At 40.5% G+C, this 23,654-nt stretch overlaps 1 protein-coding gene across 3 annotated transcripts in view; it reads left to right on the top strand.

Moving 5' to 3' along the window:
* The window catches only part of Hibadh (3-hydroxyisobutyrate dehydrogenase), a 105,464-nt gene extending 82,400 nt beyond the window's left edge, over positions 1-23,064 (top strand). For all 3 annotated transcript variants that reach the window (XM_052173752.1, XM_052173753.1, XM_052173751.1), the window contains 4 exons: positions 11,129-11,262; positions 12,631-12,707; positions 20,117-20,273; positions 22,216-23,064. In XM_052173752.1, coding sequence (XP_052029712.1) covers positions 11,129-11,262; positions 12,631-12,707; positions 20,117-20,273; positions 22,216-22,374 — 527 coding nt within the window. In that variant the 3' untranslated portion in view covers positions 22,375-23,064. The remainder of the gene's footprint in view (positions 1-11,128; positions 11,263-12,630; positions 12,708-20,116; positions 20,274-22,215) is intronic.
* Positions 23,065-23,654: the final 590 nt, after the last annotated feature.

Raw genomic sequence — 23,654 nt, 5'->3', positions numbered from 1 at the left:
GGTGGAACCATGATTTAATGGTATTAGGACTTGTCTGAGCCACTGGTGTGATTTGAGTGGAGATTTCTCCTAGGCCACTTAATTTGAATCATGTGTTTTCATTTTTACCTCTTTATGATGATGTCCCTGTATATACACAGACACTTGGGTTTCTTTATATGGCGTTGTGAAGACACCAGTGCCACATACTGAGAATCACACTGCTCTAAAACTGAGGTTTTCTTTTTGTATGTAATTGATGACTAGCCATGGTATTTATTATTTATAACGCACTGGTTAGGTAATGAAGATATGTTGTGGGCAGCTAGGTGGAGCTTATCTCACTCACGTTCAAAGAGCTCATGCCCACTCGACACAGCACAAGAAAAACATGGGTTTGTGTAGTTACAAGTGCTTTTTACCAGTGCCCCTCAGAATGCTACAAGAATAGAAAAAGAAAGCCAAGACTGTGGGGCTCTCACATTGAGTGAAGTCTTGGAGAGGAGCTGGTCAGGGAAGGGGGTTGGGAAGGTAATCTCATGGGAAGGAGCAGTGAGCTTGTGTGCACAGAAACCCACAATTCTCAGAGTACACTGCGAGCTAGTTTTTGTTGCAGGGGTAGAAATATTTATCATTTATTGACAAGAAAACTGTAGATTTAAAAATTAGAAGTGATTTAAAGAGAGAAAACTTAAAAATCCACTCCTTCCTACACCTCTAAGATCAAAGGAGGGAGGTAACAGTAGGAGGTTACAGTCCTGTGCTGAGTCAAACATACAGGTTCTTCAGAGAAAGTAACTCTGCCTTGGTGGGGGCATGCTCAACTCCCCAAGGCCTGCTTAGTAACAGTAATGATGTCTGTAGCTGGTTGTGCTCACAGGAAGGCATCATCAGAGACACCAGCCTGTGCTGGCTCTTAAACAAAACTGCCTCAAATTGGGAGACAGATTAACTAGCATGAGTATTAGAACAAGGTGATTAGTGTTGATTTTTACTAGTTTACCAAGTTAGAGCAAGTCAGTCAGAAGGGAAGGACTGAGTATTAACTTAGTTCACTTTGAGCAAACAATCCTTTAACATAAAAATATGAAGAATGTTATTCATTATTTCATGTTCTGTATCCTATGAAAACTACCATATGAGCATGAAAAAATATGTAACCTTAAGATATGTAACTCTGTTCAAGGGAAAAATTCCTTTTTTGAGGTTGCTTTATTCTTCTCTAAATGAAGTTTGTTCTTACTTTGAATATAACTTTTTAATTTTATTGTGAAATCTTTGTTTTGTATTTGTTAATGGTGAGTTGCTCTTTTCTTTTTCTCCTTTTGGTGTGTGTATTTGTGTGTGTGTTTGCATTTGAATGTGTATGTGTATTATGTGCATGCAGAGTACCAACACTGGCATCATTTCCTCATGACTCTCCAGTTTGTTTGTTGAGGAAGGGTGCCCATTGAACAGAAGGAGAGCTCTCCTTAAAATCTACTCTCAGCAATTGACAGAAATACAATTCACTATTACTAACGGTAGTTAGCACATTGCTCAGTGGGATCTTGAATTTAACCCTCCATATTTCTGGCTTTCTGTTTTCTAAACATATTGTTCTGATAAGCAGATACAAGGCTCTGCAGAGAGGCGGGAGCTATGTGCGGTTGGGGAACAAGTGGACTCTGTATGCACTTCTGGACTTCCCACACTGTCTGCTCAGGTCATGACTGCTTTACTGTTTCAGTCTGATTTGCAAGTGAATTTGGAATATAGGACACTATATGAGTATTTGGAAAGGTTTGGAGGGAGAAAAGAAAAGGGGAAAATGGTACAATTATATTATAACCTCAAAAGAAAAATTTAAAGGTACAAACCCCTGAGTCCATGAGCCTTGGGTGCTAAAGTTGTGTATAGGTGTATCCTTGATGAGTGGAGTGTAAAGACAGAGTTCTCTGTCCCCATGACTTTACATTTTAGATTTCCTGGAATATTCATACTTCAAATGCTCTCCAAATACGCCAGGAAATAGATCTTAATTTTTGTTTCAGGGAATATATTTACCATGTTACCAGATTCTATGTACCTGACTTGAGAAGATGTCTTGACTTCTCTTTTGCATTTTTCAACAATAGAAGTACCCCCTCCCCAAGGGAGAAGAAGAAGAAGAAGAAAAGAAGGACCAGGCTTTGGTGGTGATTGCCATCTGTCATCTAACCCTGGTATCATACGATGCTAGTTTTTGAACCTATCTCTTTTCTATAGTTATGATTTAGATCTTTAAATTTTTCTTTTAAGATTATAATTGTATCATTTTCATCTCCCCACTCCCAAACTCTCCCAAATATCTGGCATAGCTTGTTTTCCAATCCATGGCTCCTTTTCATTAATTGTTGTTGTATAAATGCATATATACATTTCCTAAATACAGTATGCTCAGTGTGCATGTTACTCGTATGTGTGTTTTCAGGGCTGGCCATTTGGTATTGGATAGCCAGTTACTGTGCTCTTCCCTGGGGAAGACTATTCCTCCCACTCAGTTTTCCTATTGTTCTCTGTTTAGGGTTGGCCTCCTGAGCTTTCCCTTGTCTGTGTTAGCATGGCTCTTCATATCATCCAGTTCAGCTCATGTTCAGGCAATCATGTTGGTGAGGCTTGGGCTTTAGCTTCTGATACTCTTAGGAGATAGAATCTCACAGCAAACTCTCTGTTCCTCTGGCACTTAGAATCCTTCTGTTCCTTTTCCACAATGGTCCCTGAGCTTTAGGTTTAGGCATTGTGTATAGGTATATCCTTGGGGAATAAAGGGTAAAGATAGAATTCTGTACCTCCCATGACTTTACATTTTAGATTTCCTAGAATATTCAAATCTAAAATGCCAGGAAACATATCTCATTTATATTTACTCATTGAATCTTTTTACCTAGCAATTAAAATACTGACTAGATAACTTGTTGATGGTACTTTTCTTCTTTGAGTCTGTGAACATTTATACTTCTCTAGCTTGCATTTAACTGGTTTTTATTGGCTTGTGTGGGTTTTCTTGACCCTTGTCCCCCTGCCAACAGTGGATCTTGTACACCTTGAGTAGTAAGAGCTGGTTCTTAGTACCAGGTTGAAAACCATTGAATGATGGGGTTTCCAGTTGTGGGATTTTTGTGTATATCAACTGTAAATCTCTGTTTTTAAAATAGGAAGACTGGCTAAGTCAGACATTGAGTAGGCATAAGAATGTTTCTCTTCATACTGCTAAAATATGATAAATACCTGTGGCTTTTAAGAGCAGAGTATTTGTCTTAGTTTGGGTTTATTACTGTGTCGAGACACTATGACCAATGCAAATGTATGAAGGACAGCATTGATTGGGGCTGGCTTACAGTGCAGAGGTTCAGTCTGTTGTCATCATGGCAGGGAGCATGGCAGCGTGCAGGAAGACATAGTTCTGGAGAAAAAGCTAAGAGTTCTACATTGTGGTCCAAAGGCAGCCAGAAGACTGTGTTACTAAGAGCTTGAACACTAGGGGCCCTCAAACCCTGGCCCCACAGTCATGCACTTCCTCCAACAAGGCCATGCCTCCTAATAGTAGCACTTTCCATGGGCCAAGCAGATTCAACCTATCACAGTATTAGTGTCTGTTTTGAGTGATTTGGACATTCGAGGTTTCATTTGTTTGTGTAATTAAGTTCATTGTTTTTATTCTAGGACTAAGGGAGAGAATTTCTAAAGACATAATTGTAAGAAATGGCTAGAAGCTTTAAAGGCAGCTACAAGAGTTTGGGCTTGTTAGATTTAGTTTATATATATATATATATATATATATATATATATATATAATCTCTGTTATTTTTTTCTTTTTTTATACTTGTTCTTAGCTAAAAGGCCAAGAAGCAATAAAGTAGACTATATAGGGTAGATATGGGCTTAATCAACTGAAGTACATTTTATCTATTTACTTACTTACTAACTTTTGAGACAGGTTCTCTCTCTGTAATTCTAACTATCCTGGAACTCACTATGTAGACCAGGCTGTCCTGAACTTAGATCCTCCTGCCTCTGCCTCCTAAGTGCTGGGATTAAAGGTGTGCACAATATCACTGTCTACACAGTTTGACTTAAGCCACTCTGCAAAGTGTGCATATCTTAAAGTATTACATCATACTTAATAAGTAGTATACTATATCATTTATCATAATCAGCCTTTCTTTTTTCTAATAGGGAACTATTGCATAGAGTCAGGTGTACCCCGGTTTTGTGTGTTAGCATCATACATGTTTGAATGTGGATTCGTGTGAATTTGAAGACCCCAGATGATCATAGAATCATGTTATCTGACTGCCCTCATAGATTGGAAGTGGATAGAGCAGGTAGCATTTAAGTGGCTTACTGTAGTGACAAGAAGGCTTGGTAAACCCTTAGCATCATTGAGCATTTCTGTAAGAACAGGTCTCACCAAGTACTGCATTTCAGTGTTTCTTCCCTTTTGCCTTCTTAGTCCACTTTGTGATACTTTAGCAGTGCTTGAGAGACTGGGAACCTGGTATGTAGAGTTGGTAGAGTACTTGTCTAATGTGCTCAAGGTCCTGGAGTTGATGCCTAGCAATCACCAGAAACAGCACTCCTAAGAAAAAGGGAGAGACTAATTAATTTATAAGGGGCAGAAATTGTGTTTCTTATGGTTTTGAAGGTTGGGAAATCCAAAATAAAGGGTTGTCATTTATCAAGGGCCATCATGACATGAAGGAGCAGGATTGGGGGTTGGGGAAGGATGAGAATGAGAGACGCCACACTTGTCCTTTTATAAGATAGCCATTCCCTTGAAGTTGCATGAGTCCATGCACGATGGAGCCTCCATGTTCTGTGACCTCTCATTGGGTCTCACTGCTTAGCACTGTTGTCCTGGGATGACTGACTCTAGAGTACACATTTAAGGCATAGCCTCTCCTTCTCTGTCTTTCTCTGGGAAAATTGTCATCTTCTGAACATCTCTTGTATACCAGGCTCTGTGGGTATATGCCTCGTGAGCCAGCTATCTCTACCTTCCCAGAAATAGTGTTCCTATGGAGAAGTGTATCAGAAATAAAGGTATTGAAATCAGTAGGGGCAGTAAGTGATATAAAGTCAAAGCATGAAAGTTAACAAGTGATAAGCCTGACTTCTCTAAAGAGGTGCATGTTGAGCCTGGTTCATGATAATTGGAAAATGAGTCACGAGTAGTTTGGAGAAGAATGTGCCAAACTGAAAAGAATAAGTGCAAGGCTTGGAAATGAGATAAGGTCGTGCTTGGTCTGTTTCAGGGACAGCCAGAGGCCAGAGTGCCTTGAAGCATGAGTGGCAGAAAGATGGGTAGAAATAAGACAACAGAGGAAGCCGTGCCTTCATTTAAAGAGGGCCCCTTAGGGGCTTTGTAGGACTTTGGATCTTACGCTGAGCATGATGGGAAGCTTTGGGGTGGCTGAGAGAAGAGGAAAACCATAGGCTAGATTTATAGTCTAGGAGAGCTCCTCTGGCTGCTGTGTTGAGAGTGGATGTTGGAGACCAAGTGCACAGAGCAGGGTTATAGAAAAGAGTGTCCAGGTCACAGGCGCATAACTTCTTAGAAGCAAGGATACATGTGAGTACGCCTTCACCCTCCAGCTGACTACACAGCTTGATGCTTACTAGGCACCCAGTAGACTGTGTTGAATGATAAGCAACTACAGATTTCCCATTTCTTCCTATAAGATACTCAGCTGTCACTGATTTTCTAAGAGGTCTTCATGGTGATTTTTTTCCTTTCCCCACTCTTACTTTTTTGAGACAGGGTCACATTTTGTTGCTTAAATTGGTCAAAAGTCATGATTTGGCTACCTTAGCCTCCCAAGTGGCATGGCAGGCATGTGCTAATACATCCAGCTTACAGTGTTGTGATCTTAACACTAACCAAACATGGACTTCTATAGAAGTTCTTAACCTGGGCACACAACCTGCTTCTCTTGTTTATGGGGTCATCCCACAGCAGCTAATATTCAGCAAGCAAGGCTAAAACTAACCTAGAAGAGACAATGGTTTAGATAACCAGATAGGGAAAATGCCTACATCACATACTCAAATTATAAAGACCTTCTGTTTAAGTGGTATTTACAGCTATTCTATAAAGAAGTATTAATGCCTTTCCCATTTTAAACACTGTCTTGAGTTACTTCTTTATAATCACACAACCAGCAAGTATTACTCTCAAAACCAGTTATTACATCTCTAGGGCCTTTATTCTCTGAACCATGATTATTGATTTTCCAAACAGTCATCTATTGAATATATTATGCAGTATATAACATAATAAGAATACTGACATAAGCAAGACCCCATGCTGACCCTGTAGAAAAAATCAGATAAAGAAAATCAAAGATTTTAATAATACATGGTAAATGCTGTAATAGAACTAAAACAATATAATTGGTTTTATGTATGCTATTATTAAAATATAAAGTAAAATACAGGTTTAAGATCTGAAATGGTAGGGGCCAGTGTTTCAGACTTAGGACTTTTTCAGATGTTGGAATATTTGAATATATATGGAAATACCTTGCGATTGAAACCCACATTTAAGATTCATTTCTGAAGTGTAGAGCAGAAACTGAAGTAAAGGCCACGCAGAGACTGCCCTATCTGGGGATTCATCCTATAAACAGTCACTAAACCCTTACACTATTATGGACAAGAAGTGTATACCAAAAGAAGCCTGTCATGGTTGTCTCCGGAGGGGCCCTGCCGGAGCCTTACACATACAGAGGCAGATGCTAGCAGCCAGTCATTGGTCTGGGTGTGGGGTCCCCAATGGAGGAGCTGGAAGGTGGTCTGGAGGGGCTGAAGAGGTTTGTAGCCCCATGGGAAGAAGGATGATGTCAGCCACCCAGATGTCCCAGGACTCCCAGGGACTAAACCATCAACCAAGGGGTACACATGGTTCCAGCCAAAAATGTGGCAGAGGAATGCCTTGTCGGGTATCAGTGGGAGGAGTGGTCTTTGGTCAGGTGAAGGCTTAATAGATGCCCCAACAAAGGGAAATCAAGGTGGGGAGGTGGGAGTGTGTCGGGCATATTCTTGGAGGCAGAGGATGAGAGGAGGGGTTGGAGGTTTTCGGGGAGGGGGGAAACCGAGAAAGGTTTTACCATTTGAAATGTTATGAAGATTATATTCAATAAAATAAAACAAAAACAAAAACTTTAAAAAAAAAAGAAATTATTTAAAATCCAAAAAAAAAAAAAAGATTCATTTCTGTTCCCCCCACCTCTGCAACATATAAGCTGAAGGTTATTTTACATAGAACTTTTAATGTGCCTGTATTTTGACTGCATCCTATCACCTAAGGATAGATGTTCAATTTTCTGCTGTATTTTCGGTGTTAAAAAAAAAGAGGGGGGGTGCTGGAGAGATGGCTCAGTGGTTAAGAGCGTTGACTGCTCTTCCAGAGGTCCTGAGTTCAAATCCCAGCAACCACATGGTGGCTCACAACCATCTGTAATGGGATCTGATGCCCTCTTCTGCTGTGTCTGAAGACAGCTGCAGTGTACTCATATAAATAAAAATAAATAAATAAATTTAAAAAAAAAAAGGGGGGTCCTTTGCCTTACACAAAATGTCAACCAACAGATTGGGAAAGGATCTTCACCAACCCTAAATCTGACAGAGGGCTAATATCTAATATATACAAAGAACTCAAGAAAGTAGAACCCAGAGAACCAAATAACCCCATTAAAAAGTGGGTACCGAGCTAAACAAAGAATTTTCACATGAAGAACTTCGGAGGGCTGAGAAACACCTTCAGAAATGTTCAACATCATTAATCATTAGGGAAATGTAAATCAAAACAACCCTGAAATTTCACCTCACACCAGTCAGAATGGCTAAGGTCAAAAACTCAGGAGACAGCAGGTGCTGGTGAGGATGTGGAGAAAGAGGAACACTCCTCCACTGCTGGTGGGATTGTAAGATGGTGCAGCCACTTTGGAAATCAGTCTGGAGGTTCCTCAGAAAACTGGGCATGGCACTTCCGGAGGACTCTGCTATATCACTCCTGGGAATATACCCAGAGGATTCCCCAGCATGTAATAAGGACACATGCTCCACTATGTTCATAGCAGCCCTATTTGTAGTAGCCAGAAGCTGGAAAGAACCCAGGTGTCCCTCAACGGAGGAATGGATACAAAAAAATGTGGTATATTTACACAATGGAGTACTACTATTCAGCCATTAGAAACAATTCATGAAATTCGTAGACAAATGGATGGAGCTGGAGAACATCATACTAAGTGAGGTAACCCAGTCTCAAAAGATCAATCATGGTATGCACTCACTGATAAGTGGATATTAACCTAGAAACTTGGAATACCCAAGAAATAATCCACATATTAAATGATGTCCAAAAAGAATGGAGGAGTGGCCCCTGGTTCTGGAAAGACTCAATGCATCAGTATAGGGGAATACCAGAAGAGGGAAGTGGGAAGGAGTAGATGGAGGAACGGGGAGGGAAGAGGGCTTATGGGACTTGCGGGGAGTGGGGACCCAGAAAAGGGGAAATCATTTGTAATGTAAATAAAGAATACATTGAATAAAAAAATTAAAAAAAAATTAAATTAAATTAAAAAAAAAGGGTTAGGTTTAAAAGAAACATCTGATTTCAGACTGTTGAATTAAGAATGGCCAACCTCAGACTGGAGAGATGGCTCAACAATTAACTGACTGCTCTGAAAGTCCGGAATTCAAATCCTAGCAACCACATGGTGGCTCACAATCATCTGTAATGAGATCTGATGCCCTCTTCTGGGGTGTCTGAAGACAGCTACAGTGTACTTACATATAACAATAAATAAATCTTCTGCCCAGAGTGAGCAGGGCCAGAGCGAGCAGAGGTCCTGAGTTCAATTCCCAGCAGCCACATAATGGCTCACAACCATCTGTACAGCTACAGTGTACTCATATACATAAAATAAATCTTAAAAAAAATAATGGCCAACCTCTAGACAGTGTCTAGGCACATGTCTTTGAGCCCAGCACTCAGGAGGCAGAAGCAGGCGAATCTCTAAATTCAAGGTCATCCTGTTAGAATTCCAGGACAGCCATGAGCCCACAGAGAAACCCTGTTTCAGAAAGCAAAATTTAATAAAAGTCAGTCTATTTTAGACAATGGACTTGAATTCACGTGACCCATCAAAGCCATAAACTTAGTGCTTCTTAGAGGTAGATGTGAAGACCTGTGAGTGTCTTCAGAAGTCAGGGCCTTTTGAAGCTTTGGAGTCCCTGCTCCCTTTCCATCTGTAGACGGCCACACTTCCGTTAGGGCAGCTTAGACCTTAGTTCTGCCCCATACTGGAAGTAGGCTTGGTGGTGGTAAGGAGTGTGTGGGGTGATAGGATTTGGTCCCAAGAATTGCTGAGCTTTCAGAATTATTCCGTTTAATCAGATACTACACTGGGGCACACATTGTGATAAGGTCAGAAATAAAAACACCGCCACACAGAGAGAAAGAGTGGGGCTGCCAGGGACTTTGAATCAAAGATAAATTATTTTTTCTTGTGAGCTTTTCTTGCTTAAGTAACTTATTTCTTCTTTTTGAAATATGTGTTTGAACAAGTGAGAAAGTGCACCTGTCAAAAGATTAACCATCTGAGAACCATTGTCAGCATTAATTTTTCTTCAATAAATGACTTTCTGAAGCTATTTAGCCGTCTGTAATCTAGATACAGAGCTACTGAACCTGTGATGGATAGTGCTCGATTTGTTTGTAAGCTTTGACTTAAATTGTCTACTTAATTTCTGCAGGTCAGATCAACAGAATTAGGAGACAGGGCAGTTATGTGGTTAGAATAAGAATGGGTAATGAATTGAGCAAAATAATTCTAAAACATTGATGGTTCACCATCTAGGTGAAGTAAATTAGAAACTAGCGAAATGACAGTCATTCAAATGTTATATCAAAACGTTAAAATAATTAGGATTTTGTACATAATCCTTTCCAAAGTGTATCTAATGCTGTTATGAAATGAGGTAATTTAACTTCCTGTGAGTGTTGAAGTCTTCCACATGTAAGGAATACACTCCTAAGATTGTTTGGCTTATATCATACTGACTTTTGGTTTTAGTGATGGTTAAAAGTAATATGAACCAGAAAAGAGAAGGTGCTTGATTTGGCAATAGCAAAATATTGACAATTTAATTTTAATGTTTAAAAACCGCATTTCATGGAGTAAGTTAAATTGAAAAGCTGGTCCTCACTCATAGCTGTCTGTTCTAATGGCCGGGTCTAATTGTGGTACAGCTATGGGTTTCTATGTCTAGTTGCAAATAATCTGTAAAATAATTACAAAAACAGAAGCTGTGCTAATGTAGCTTATTATCCACATTCTTACTTTTTTGAACAATAAAATCTAACTTAAAAATTATGAACAAAAACATCTCAATATTAAACACATTAATTTTTAAATTTTATTTCATATTTAATTAAAAAGTTGAGGCCTTTCTCCCTCTATGAAGAAAGACAAGCATAAATTAAAAGTTGTTTCACTGATGAGAAAAGTCAGATGGTACTGGAAAATGTATCTAAGAGTAATCTAGATAAGCAACCATGTCTCCCTTCGAAAAGAGCCTTGCTACCTGAATGCCTGCTTGTGGCCCAAGAATCAGGTCTCTGGATCTTATCAGTAGGTGAACTTGTGAAGGAGCTTGTGAGCCATATACCTCAAATGCTGTCCTCAGCATGCCATGCTGCTGGTTGGGGCCCCAGTAACCTAAGCATATATGGATGGCTATGGATGGCTTTGGGGTTGTGATTAACCTCCATGATACTTGGTTATTGGAACATTCCTTCAGAGATTTGTAGAATCATACACATGCCTGCTAGAAAGACATTTTTGAGGCAAGGGATTTTTTGTTTGTTTGTTTTTGTTTTTTGTTTTTTGAGACAGGGTTTCTCTATATAGCCCTGGCTGTCCTAGAACTCACTCTGTAGACTAGGCTGGCCTCAAACTCAGAAATCCACCTGCTTCTGCCTCCCAAATGCTGAGATTAACGGTGTGTGACATCCCTGCCCAGCTTGAGGCAAGGGATTTAAATTTGACTTTGAGGTCTGTCTCACATTTTGGTATTTTACTTGAGTGGTTTTGCTTTAATCTCTCTTTCCCAAATGACTTAGGTGTAGGAGCTGCTCGGTCTGGAAACCTTACATTTATGGTGGGAGGAGTTGAAGATGAATTTGCTGCTGCCCAAGAGTTGCTGGGATGCATGGGCTCCAATGTGGTGTACTGTGGAGCTGTTGGGACTGGGCAGGTAATGTTGCCACACAGTAACGTTACTCAGTATGAAATGTCCTTTCTTTCTTCTGACCACATGCTTACCCATCTTTAGTTGGTTCATGCTGAGAATTCTGTGCTTGGAGTCTAGGTTACCCTGGAATAAGTTGGATTTTCATCATTATTTTTGGGTCTGGGCAGATGTCAAAACCATGAGAAGTACCCTGTGCACTTTAATCTTTTTGAATAACAAATAATTTCCTTTAAAAATATTCGGTGGCTTTCAGTACTGAACTCTTAATAGAACTAAGTGCCCCTCTCCAGTTCCTAATACATGCATGTCTCAAAAACAGAAGTTGTGCTAATATAGCTTATCTACATACTTACTTTTTTTGAACAATATAATCTAACTTAAAAAATTATGAACAAAGACATCTCAATATTAAACACATTAATTTTTAAAATTGATTTCATATTTTGTTTTTGCCCAGTCACTAGGCTTGAGACTCTCATATTAGGTTTCTTTATTGGGCTGAATTGACCATTCTCAAAGCTGTATCGGTTTGATTCAGTAGTCCCACTGTTGATCATCTTACAGGTTACCTGGGTCTGATCTTCTCTTACCTCAGGTACCTAGTTTGCTGATCAGAAGACCAGTAGATCCCTATGTTCTACCATGTCTGATTTTATTTTTCTCCCCCACTTGACAGTCTTAGCTATCAAACTTGCCCACATTCCATAGAACACAGGTATGAGTAATGCTCTTATACCCCTAGGCTCATTCCTTACTGCTCTGTGTTTAATCCTCTTATAGAGTTACCATTTATCTTGATGTCCATCTTTTTTCTTACCTGTTACATCATGTCCTAACCTTCAGAGAGATGGTTTCTGGTTCTACCTCCTCGTGCTCCCTGTTTTAGTGATGAGATGACTAGTACGGAACTCTGATTGACTCGGTTCTTCTTGCCCCACTCCTAACACATGCTCACATTGCCTCCATCCTTCCTGAACCATGCTGTCTGCTCTACCACGGCCTTTACTGTTATTGCTCATTTGCTCATCTGTTCCCTTTCCTGTGGCTTCCAATTAGAATGTAAGTCCATTCCTTAGAGAACAGTGCTTATGGAGCATTCATCCTTAGAGTGCTGAGGCCACAGTAGTAAAGTCATTTATTACCAAGTGAAAGAGACCCCTCGGTTCTGCTGAGGACAGTGTGTTAGGTTCAGAGGGAAATACACTGAACCACATTACCTTACCTCTTGGAGAGAATCCACAACTGAATATTGGTTGGCACCGTTGGCTGGTTGGTTGGTTTAGGAGAGAACCCTGTAGAATCAGGTAAAGAAACCTTTTTAGAAGTTATAACTGGAAAATAAAAATCCTTACTAATGCTCTCTGTTTTCAGTCTGCAAAGATCTGCAATAACATGCTGTTGGCTATAAGTATGATTGGAACCGCTGAAGCTATGAACCTTGGAATCAGGTTTGTTGAAAAAAACATTTTCATATACTAATAATTTTCATTGTCTTCCCTATTTGATTTCTTTATGTGAAAAGAATGATGTTCATGAGAGTAAATGAATTGGCTCAGGAGCATGTTGAAAGTGCTTCATTATTGAATTGTGATAGACTTTGCTTATTGGACAAGCAATAGGACTCTAGGGAACATCAACACTCTTTGCCACAGCCATAAAATGTATTGTGCTGTGCACTGAAGTTATATTATGCTTTTTATATGGAAGCCCCATATCTTCTATTATATACTGAAATGGAAAAACTGTAAAATTCAAATCTATTTTGGCAATTTTAGGACAGATTTGAATGAAACATACTTCAAGTGAGTTAGGAATTCAAGTGCTATGCTGCCATGTGACTAGTTTTATATGCCTGTTTTAAACATATTTCTCAGAATCTGTACTAGTAAGGTCTAGGTGGTCTGTTGTCAGGACAACCAGGCTTCCATTCCTAAAGGTACAATTCATGCATATAACTTTTTTTTAGCTTGCTTTGTTATTCTAGATTAGGATGTATCTTTTAAATATACAATGTTCACTAATTGTTTACTATTCAAAATTCTGTTTTTCTTTCCAATGATCACTCTCTAGAGTGCTTAAGGTTAATGCCTTAATTTTAGTCTTTAATCTTTTGGATTTGGAATGCTACATATGATTAATCACCTAGTTAATATTTTTAATGGTCTGCATTTCATGAATATAATAAATACATATTTTTTAATTTTAGAGAACTGCTTAGTGTGTGCAAGTTGCTTTATTCATAGCTTTTTTTCATACCCTGGGCTGCGTATCAGACACAGCACAAAGGAGAAGAGTGGCTTGGACCCAAGCTTTTGATAAAAGCAATAAAAAGAGCCAAAGTGCTTGAGATATTTTTTAAAACATGGTAATGGATTCACATTTCCTCTTAATTACCATATCAAGATGCTGTTGTTTTATTGAATTGCCCGTCTCAGATGTTAAACTATCTTGACCTATTAAGTTGTCATGTTGTAATTGAGATAAAAGAGGAATTTGCTTTGCATCAGCGCTAATTGGTTTATCAATATCCCATACCATTTACATTTTAGAAGCAAATGTCTATAAGATGGTGAGGCATGTCTGTACAAGACCTTAATAAAACTCCTGTGCATGGGAGCCCTTCAGAGCGGCATATTTGTGCTATGGCCAGTTTCAGGCTGTGGGTGGTTGTCATAATGAAAACCTTGTTATTTATTTTCACTTAGTTCTCTAGACCAGTTTCATGAAAGAGGAAAACAAAACTTTCCGGCACTCAAGTTGCATGTAAAGTTAATTGTTGCTTATAACAGAATTCATATCCATTTAAATTTATATGTATGATTTTATTACTATTTTTCTGGAATAAGGGACTAGACCATGAAAGTAAGAGCCTGTGTGAACATAGTTTCACACCTAGATTTATGACATGCCCTGTTCTCACTAGTTAGCTCTTTACTCTTCACCCAGCCTAGCAATGGCACAGGATGGTACAGGCACAATCGTGTCTTCTGATAGTTCTTGAATAATTTTCCTGTCAAAACTCTGACGCAATAATTAGTTGCTCTTCTAAAACAAAGCTTTGGGTTGCACGTGGTGGTGTACTCCTTTAATCCCAGACCTTGGGAGGCAGAGGTAGGCACATCTCTCTGTGTGTTGGAGACCAACCTGGTGTGTATAATGAGTTTCAGGCCAGACAAATAGATAAGATGAAGCTTTGAGGGTAGGAAGATAACTTAATAGGTAAGAGTAGAAGTATGTGCTGCCAGGCCTGAAAACCTAAGCTTGATCTCTAGAATCTACACAGAGGGAGGCAAGTACTGATTCCCACATAGTGTCCTCTGATCACACAGATGCCATGGCGGGGGCGCGCGCGCACACACAAATAGGCGTAATTTTAAAAAATAAAATGAAAATTATATCTAGGTTAAGTGCTTGTAGAAATTTACCTGATGCCAGCTAATACAGAACAATCGGATTATCAACTAGACAAAGCGTATAATGAGCTGAAAGCCACTGGCTACTGCATTGGGTCTCAAGAAGAATATTAAAAGTGGCATAAAACTTACACAAGGACATTAATAGCAGAAAAGTAGTTTATCTTATTTTAGTTGTGACCTGGTATGGAAAAAGCAATATTTGAATATAGAAAGATTTTTCTGTGGTTCCATGGAATACAGAACTTAGCACTCTAGACTCTGAAAAATAGGAAAATTTAAAATGTTTAGTTTTTCTAAAACTTTCTATATATACATACATATATAATACATATAAGTGTGATATAGTATATAGAGAGAAGAGAGAGTGACAAAAATATAAATAAAATGTGCATTATAAAGTTTGAAAGCAGAGCAGAAGCTTGCTCAGTTCCCTCGGCTGTTAAGATGACCACACCCTCTAAACGTCTCACGTGGAGTGAAGCTGGTCTTGCTACTTGTGGTTTCCCATGTCGCCTCGCAGGAGTCGTGATGCTCTGACACCTGAGTGTGTCTGCTGCTGTCCTTCCATCGTGGGTTACAGACATGGCTTAAAATGACAGGATTGTTCTCTAATAGAACGGAGAGAGTGGCCACGGTTTATCGAGCTTTGCAAGGGGAAAGGTGAAAGGCCTCAGCAGGCATGAATTCCCCAGCAGTCCATTCCCACCGAGCAGTATAGCAGAAAGTGGCTCAAAGGCGCTCACGCTCTGCCCACCCACAGTGGGGCTCTCTGGAGGGCTACTGTCAACATGTACAGATTGAGTCGCCTGTCCGGTGAAGTGATCATTTCTCATTAATTTCATTCTCATAAGAAGTTTTTTGTTTCTAGAATATGGTTTCTCTTTAATAGGAGAATAAAATCATACAGTTTAAAAGTTGTATTGACCCTTACTCTTTTACAGTGAGTCTTTATGGATGTTAGTGAAATTTTTAAAATGTTGTAAAAAAAGTGCAAAAAATATTGGTACATGATATACTTTGAGATTCCTTTTTATTAGATATTTTTCCTTCCTAATTGGATTCCTAGTTAGGGCTCTGAGGTCGTTTTATTGCCTTGAAAGCACCTTGCTTGCATGGGCGAGGTTGTATATCCGTGATCACATACAAACAACATCGTCAGTGTGCGTTTGTTATTTCATTTTTAACTTTGCTCCATTGGGAGTTGATTCTTAAGAAACATGGATGATATAACAAGTGATTTGTATGGTCGATAGAGCCTAGGTCCCTCCTGTAGCCGCCATGTTGTCGTAACACCAAAAGTGACTACAAGCACTACTACTTCTGTCTGACAGTTGAAAGCTATTGACAAAGAGCGTTCCCTGATAGTTCACTTTTGCTTTCTTGGTTAATGCACCTAGAAGTTAAAGATCATTTGTTTATACCAGGCTGACCTCAAACTTGGAGATCCCCCTGCCTCTGCCTAGCCAGCACTAAGATCAAGGGTGTTCACTCCCACTGTCTGGCAAAACTCTAATTTTTATACCTTAGACAACAGAAAATTTGCAGGGTGTTAATAATCACAATGTTGATAGGATTTCTTAACTGATAAAATGCTACATGTTTGCTGACTCATGTCACCACCTACAGTCACACAGTGAGTCTCAGCCTGGTAAATCTGTCTAACTTGCATCCAGCTGTACACTGATTCCACCCCTCTCATTTATAAAGTGATAATAGTATCAATCCCCTCTAGGTTATAGTCTTGGTTGAGTTAATCCTTGTTGCTTTTTAAAAGTAGTTCCTGGCACCTAGTACTTAATGATATCTGAGGTTGTAGTGAGGTGTTTAGGATTTAGATTGACTCATATTCGGAGTTTTGCCTCATAATCTGTCTCACTAGCTGGTGTGTATGTGTGTGTGTGTGTGTGTGTGTTTGCACTCACGCAAGCATGCACTTTAGTTATTGCCTGTTTTGTGCATGGCCAACTCTTAAGAACATAGACGAAAGGAAGAGGAGAGGGGGAAGGGGATGGGTAAGAGACTAGGATGTGGCACTTGTACTTTGCATGGTCCCTGGGTGTGGATCTCCTGCCCTAGGCAGGCAGACGCAGCCTGTGCTTGGCTCTTTGTTGTCTCCTTGGTTCCTGTCTGGAACTGACACACTAGCTGGTCTCATTGAGCAGGAGTGAATCAGGATGTGACTGATTAAAATGGACATAGCTTTAGATGTTTTCTTTTTAGGTCAGTTATACAAACACCCAGTTGCTCTTACCAAACTCCAGCACAGATATGTAAAAGGTAGAGAGTGAACAGACTTTCAGCTCCTAAAATTTTGCTTATGGTGAAGGCAAAGGGTTTTTATACTTTTCTTTTAAAAAAAAAAAAAAAACAAACAGTTTATGATGCATCATTTTTTACTTCTCCCAAAAGTTCATTAAATGTTCTTGTGTTTTAGAGGTGAGTGGGTTTGACATAGTGACGTTTATTTGAGTTGCATTATATATGCAGTCAGAGCAATGAATTCATTCTGTTTATATCAGAGAACATCCCAGCAATTGTAAGGCCCCAAGCATGCATGCACACACTCTCCAACCACGTCCAGTGGCAAGTTATTATGGGGACTGACAGACTGTCATCCTTTTGATGGCTTGAGCTGTATATCTCCTGAGCAGCAATGGGGCTCTTATGCAGAAGTATCATATGTTCCCAGCCAATTTACAGGGAAGCAGCAATAACATTTTATCATGGTTGAGAGCCCAGTAGCTGCTTCCTATTAAACTTGCCCTTTCAGATACCTGTCTTGGATTAATTTGTTGATTTCAAATGGAAACTCAGTCTTCTCCAGTGAAGCATGACGTTCTAGGGTAGACTCTCTGAATGACAATTACTGTGTATTCTAGCTGGTTTCAGACCATTACAAGCCTTGGGCACAGAGGAAGGCAGAGGACTTCAGTAACTGATTTTAATATCCTGTCTAATTCTAACTGTCAGTTCTGTATGTGCCAGCTGAAGGAGCCTCAGAAGGAGGAAATGCAAAACACTCCTCACTTGCTCTTTTTAATGATACACTTTGCTGCAGAGTGGGGGCAGGGAGGGAGCAGGAGGCTCCTGAAGGGAATCTGCAGGGCAGGCAGCATTTTGGTTTGGAAAGTGAGCAGAGAAATGACTACCACCTGAATTTATATGTGTTCATGTGCCCTCCAGATGCCTCTAGACAGTGACATGCTCAGCAAAACAGACTTCTGTGTGTCAGTGTCAGTATCTTCCCTGGGTTGTTCTCCTCAGGGAGAGCAGAAGGTGTTAGAAAGTTAGGGAAATAGGCTTACCTCACCATTCGGGCAAATGCTAGTGTGGTGCTCCTTCGCAGTGAAGATTCTTGTGAAGTACTAGCCAGCAGAGCCTGGAAGGGTCTTAAGAGATGAGTAAGGCCCTGCTCTAAATGTGATGACATCTTTGAATCAAAGATGGTAGGACTCTCCTGAATGTTTGGTGCCTTTGAAAATGTGTACTTTGTGGATACATGTTTAAAAACAGTATCTTTATCTTTTCCCAAGTCATGTGTCTCACTGTCATACTGATAGCTTCATTTTATTTACACTGAAAAACTAAGTGTCTGTTGCAGTGACACACACACACAGCAAAGGTAGATCTTTTTCTTCCCCTTTGGCTTTTTAAAACAGTGTCTGACTAATATAGCTGAGATTGGCCTGGAATTTGCTATGTAGCCCAAGCTAGCCTAGAACTCCTAATCTTCCTGCCTCTGCCTCCCACTTGCTAAGATCAGGAATACACTATGTGTTCTGCCAAGCTCAGATATTTCAAAAAGACCCAAATAGTTGGGCTTCTGTCTATTACTGGAGAGAAAGTGTGAGAGCTGATTTAGATGGAATCTTTATATTTGATAGAATCTTTAATAAAAGACCCATCCTCATAATATGAGCCACCATACAAACTCAGCTGTATAGCACAGAGCTAGCACATAGTGTGCAGTTTATTACTACCACCTCAGAAGCCTGGTTACATCCTGTTGTGTTTCACTGGTTCCATGCACGTCTTGGCTGTCGGCTCTCTTCCTTCCTCTAGTATTGGAAAAACACTTTGCAGTTTGGGTGTTGAGATTTTGCAGTGAGTAGACTATACAGTAATAAATGCTGAGGTGCAGGTTGTTTAACATTTATCTAAGTGTCACTTTTCAATCTTTTTTTTTTCTAGTAGAGATTGATCTTAAGACACAGTAGAAAGTGTTTATGACAGTTGTTTTATAATGGTCCTTTGCATAAAAGAAACCAGTAAATTGCTGGGTATAAGATTTTATTTGAAACTTGATTCAGTGATACTTAATAAGCCTGGGCTTCCCAAACCGTGTTAGATCCTTTGACTCAGGCTGACGAGCATTCTCTGCTGTTCCTAGGGTTGTCTTGAGCACGCCGTCAGCCCCGTGAGGAACAAATGATGTTTCCGCTCGGGCAAGCTTTGTTTTATCAGGATCAGTAACCTTATCAGCAGGTGACCCAGAACTACAGCTCATGTCTCTGAGTAGATAGCATATGTCACCACTCTGTGCAGACTTGCTTCATAAGCAAGATTATCTAATGAAGGCTTAATAAATAAGGACGAGTGTGTGCAGGAAAGACTTCTTTGTAATGATAACTTCTCCTAAGCAGATTTTACAGCTCATCGTTCATCTCTTGCATTTACTCTCATAAAAACTAAAGGAAAAAAACATACATTGAAGTGCTTCCTCCAGACTCCTGGGACTTTTTGGCGTTGTCATATATCTTTTTGAAATAGATCATTTGTATGTGAGTGTAGAATCTAGATTATCAGGTTGATTTAAAGTTCATAAATGACAAAGCAGTACTATCTGAGAGACAACGGGATCCTTGACTGTGAGAAGCCACACGTACTGTGACAAGGCTGTGGGTGTTCTTCTCTGAAGTGGACAGCGCAGGCTTTCTCAGGGGTGCCCTGTTAATCAGCAGCTCTTAATGCTGCGAGATTGAGGGTTGGATTCTTCACCTGGCTTTGATTTTATGGATTTGTTTGTTTGTGGGTTGTTGTTTTTATTGTTGTTTTGGTGTGATGATTTTTCTGCAGGCTGTGGTGGGGTTAGGACAGGGTATCTCTTTGTAATCCTGGCTATCCTGGCACTTACTGTGTAGACCTCACTGGCCTTGAACTCAGAGACCTGCCTGCCTCCAGAGTGCTGGGGTTAAAGGCAGGTGTCTCCACTCCAGGCCTTTATTTTAGATTTTTGAGGTAGTCTCCTGCTCTTTAGCCCAGGTTGGTCTGACGCCCCTCTACCCTAAGCTGGTCTCAGATGAGTGACTCTTCTGCCTCCCACTCTGTGTGGATTTTAGATTTATAGTGAAGGAACAAGAGGTAGAAGCCCTTCACACACTAATGAGTCACACTTCACCTGTACATCCTGACATTTAATATTTCTCTTTGACCTTTGACAGATCAGGCCTTGACCCAAAACTATTGGCTAAAATCCTGAATATGAGCTCCGGACGATGCTGGTCCAGCGACACTTACAACCCTGTACCTGGGGTTATGCATGGAGTCCCCTCATCTAATAACTACCAAGGTGGATTTGGAACAACACTCATGGCTAAGGTAAATGCAGAGATTAGCTGGGGGGAGAGAAGAGATGTGTAATAGTCTAAGCTTTTTCTCTTCCTCTCCCTCTCCCTCCCTGCCCCCATTACACACACACACACACACACACACACACACACACACACACTTTCAACAAAACTTGCTTCTATCCTAGAAGGCAAAATTTTTACAACAGTGCATCATTTTTCTACTAAAAAATAGTGTAAATTTGGCTTTGATTTAAAAAAAAATCTTTACCTTGATGATTTTATTTCTGGGTAAGGATGTGCTGAGATTTTTCTCAGAGGCTTGGGTTTATTTATAGAAAAAGCTATTAAAATGTTGTTCATCATAAACTTACATTAACTTACCAGCTTCTTAGAATGGGAGCAGTGGGTCTTAGGGGGACTAAGTTGTGAATGCTCTTGTGTTAAGTATACCTGGGTTTCACATATACCTGTCTGCCTAAGTGTGTGAAGGGATTTGTGTGTAAATTAGTCATTTAAAAGGCAAATCACTGCCCTCATTTTGTTTGCTATCTCTACTCTAGAGCATACTTAGGCCAGCATCTTTAGGTCTCCCAGAGCTCCCCACCTTCTGCCCCACTACACACATTCGCCCAGATGCTGAATTCCCAGTGACATTTGTCCTCTGTGTTTCCCAAGGATGTCTTGAATTCATTCAGAGGCCTCCTCTTCCTCCATTAATCCCTTAGCAGCGCCTCGTCTCCATACACCACCAGATTTGCCTGCTGATCCTTCTGATATCTCTTGGTTACTTTCCACATGATGAGAGTAGGCTACGATGTGTCTCTTCTCCTGGTACCTTCCTGTAATAGCTCACATTCCTTGTAGGTTAATGGCAGCTTGTCTAACAAGGCCTTGATCATTTGGCCTTTGCTTCCCTTCCCTTTTCTGTTCCTCTCTACTTCAGCCATGCTGAATTCACTGGCCTTTCTCCCTTACTTGCACACCTTTCCACGTCCGGGTCCCTCCATCAGGAATGTTCTTCTTTGCTGCTCTTCCCCAGCCCAAGTGCTTTTACCTAACGAACAAGCACATCTCTTAGCTCTGTGCTCAACCATCTCTTTGACCAAAAGGCTTCACCCAGCACCTGGACTGTGCCTCCTGGGCTCCTCCCATACTGACCCTGTTCCTCCCAGACTATACTAGCCCTGTTGTCTTTCTTCAGTAGACTCTCTGCAGGCTGCGGCTGTCATATTCATCACTGTGTATATTATGTAGAGTATGTTTCTATACCAGTCACACAGATTTCCAGATTTGAAAAACATTTCTCCTTTTATTTGGTTGATTGATTTTGTGGGGGTATTTTTGTTTTGTTTTTAAGTTTTTGTTTGTTTGTTTTTTGTTTTGAGACAGGGTTTCTCTGTGTAGGCCTGGCTGTCCTAGAACTCACTCTATAGATCAGGCTAGCCTTGAACTCAGAGAACCTCCTGCCTCTGTCTCCCAGATACTGGGCTTAAAGGCATGTGCTACCACACCTGGCTTGAAAAACATGTAATTCTGCCTGCACAGTAATTCTTTCTAAAAACAAAATAAATACATCTCCTGGGGAAACAGGAGTTCAGACATTGACAAATCAAGAATTCTGTTTATAGTATTTTTCCAGTTATGTGAAGGTAAAAGTGCTTAAAACAGGGGCTGGGCGTGCGGCTCAGTGGGAGCCTGCGGCTCAGTGGGAGCCTGCGGCTCAGTGGGAGCCTGCGGCTCAGTGGGAGCCTGCGGCTCAGTGGGAGCATGCTTGCCTACAGTTCAGAGTACTTGGTTTGATCCTCAGCATCAAAGCTCAAAACACGTGCATGTACACAATGAGTATAAGAATCTTTTTTTTTTTTCAGATTCTATTTTTCCTTCCCTGCCCACTTCTCCCTTTAGCCCAGGCCAATTCCAAGATGAGTCTTCCACAAGTCTCAATGTGCTTCCTTCTGCCTTTGATTTAGGATCTGGGATTGGCTCAAGACTCTGCCACCAGCACCAAGACGCCAATTCTCCTAGGAAGCCTGGCCCATCAGATATACAGGATGATGTGTTCAAAGGGCTACTCAAAGAAAGACTTCTCATCTGTGTTCCAGTATCTGCGGGAGGAGGAGACCTTCTGACTGTGCCCTGTGGACATGGACACTGTTAGGAAACAAACTCTGCCCTGAGCTTCCTCTAGCTCACTCTAGACCTAATGGGTTTAATCAAAGGTCGTCTGTCCGCTTCTGATTGTCTACATCACAGCAATCCCTGGGAATTTGTATCCATTTTAAATGCTGCTGCTTTCATCTGTTTAGCAAACACACCCGATAGTTTCCACTAACTAACCCAGTTGACCTTTTTAAAGTTTGAACCTTGAGCACCTTCAACAAAATTGAGCACTCTGATCAGGATATTTTATTTATTCCACTTTGTCAACATGATGGAACCCATGGTAAAAAGGAAAGAAATAGGTTACAAAGACAAATTAGAGGGAAATTTGTCCTGTTAACCATGTGCTATATTCCTTCATTCTGGGTTACTGACTTACTGTCCAGGGCTGCGTAGGTAAGACAGCTTGTTGACACTTGTCGTCCTGTTCAGGTTGTTACAGTGTCTTTGTGCACCCTCCTGTTACAGCTTCCACACTCAGCCACTTGCTTCTGTATTCTTGCTTCCTGTCTATTCTTACTACATGTTTTTGACTTCAGAAAAATGACACCTATAGACTGTTTCAGAGCCAATGATGATATTTCCTTTAGATAATTATTACATTATTCTAACTATAGTCATATTATTTTGGATTTAAATAAATTTCTATCCTGATAACATTTTTTGGAACTTTTTATTTGTCTCTTTAAGTTTTTTTAACAAGCTAATGGAGGAAAGGTGAAAAGAACAAAGGAGGGAAGGTCAAAGGGTCCAGAGCTTAGAGCTAGCCATTGTCAGGCCGGCAGCTTGCTGCCTTCTGAAGACTCTGTGGCCGTGTGCTTGTGTGTTAGGTGGTTAGTGCTGTAGGGCTCACCATCTGGATGCGACTTGCCTTGCTGCGGAGCACTTTCCTCATTTCTCAACCCTTCTGTGATTTGCTGTAGAGAGACAGGATGGACCTGGCAGGGAACGTGGGCTGGAAAGGTTCCTCGGCGTCAGGATGGGGAAGCCTGGATAGGTTTCTAAGAGTGCAGCTACGGATGGGGTGGGAGGAAGGTGATGGCTGAGAAGACACGGCTAAGCAGTTGGGAGGACAGTCTGCCAGTGGCCTCCATGGAACATGGAGTGGAATTTTACTACTGCAGTTTTTAACATGAATGACAAATGTTAGTGCAGGATAGACTAGTGTGGCCTTGGGCAACTCTGACACTGTCACACCTGGCTTAGCCAAATACAAAATGCCTAACTGAAAGTAGAAGGCAATGAAGGA

The sequence above is a fragment of the Apodemus sylvaticus genome, chromosome 2, assembly GCF_947179515.1.
Source record: "Apodemus sylvaticus chromosome 2, mApoSyl1.1, whole genome shotgun sequence".
Lineage (NCBI taxonomy): Eukaryota > Metazoa > Chordata > Mammalia > Rodentia > Muridae > Apodemus > Apodemus sylvaticus.
The sequence above is the reverse complement of the archived record's forward strand: the minus strand, read 5'-3'. Positions and strand labels throughout refer to the sequence as shown.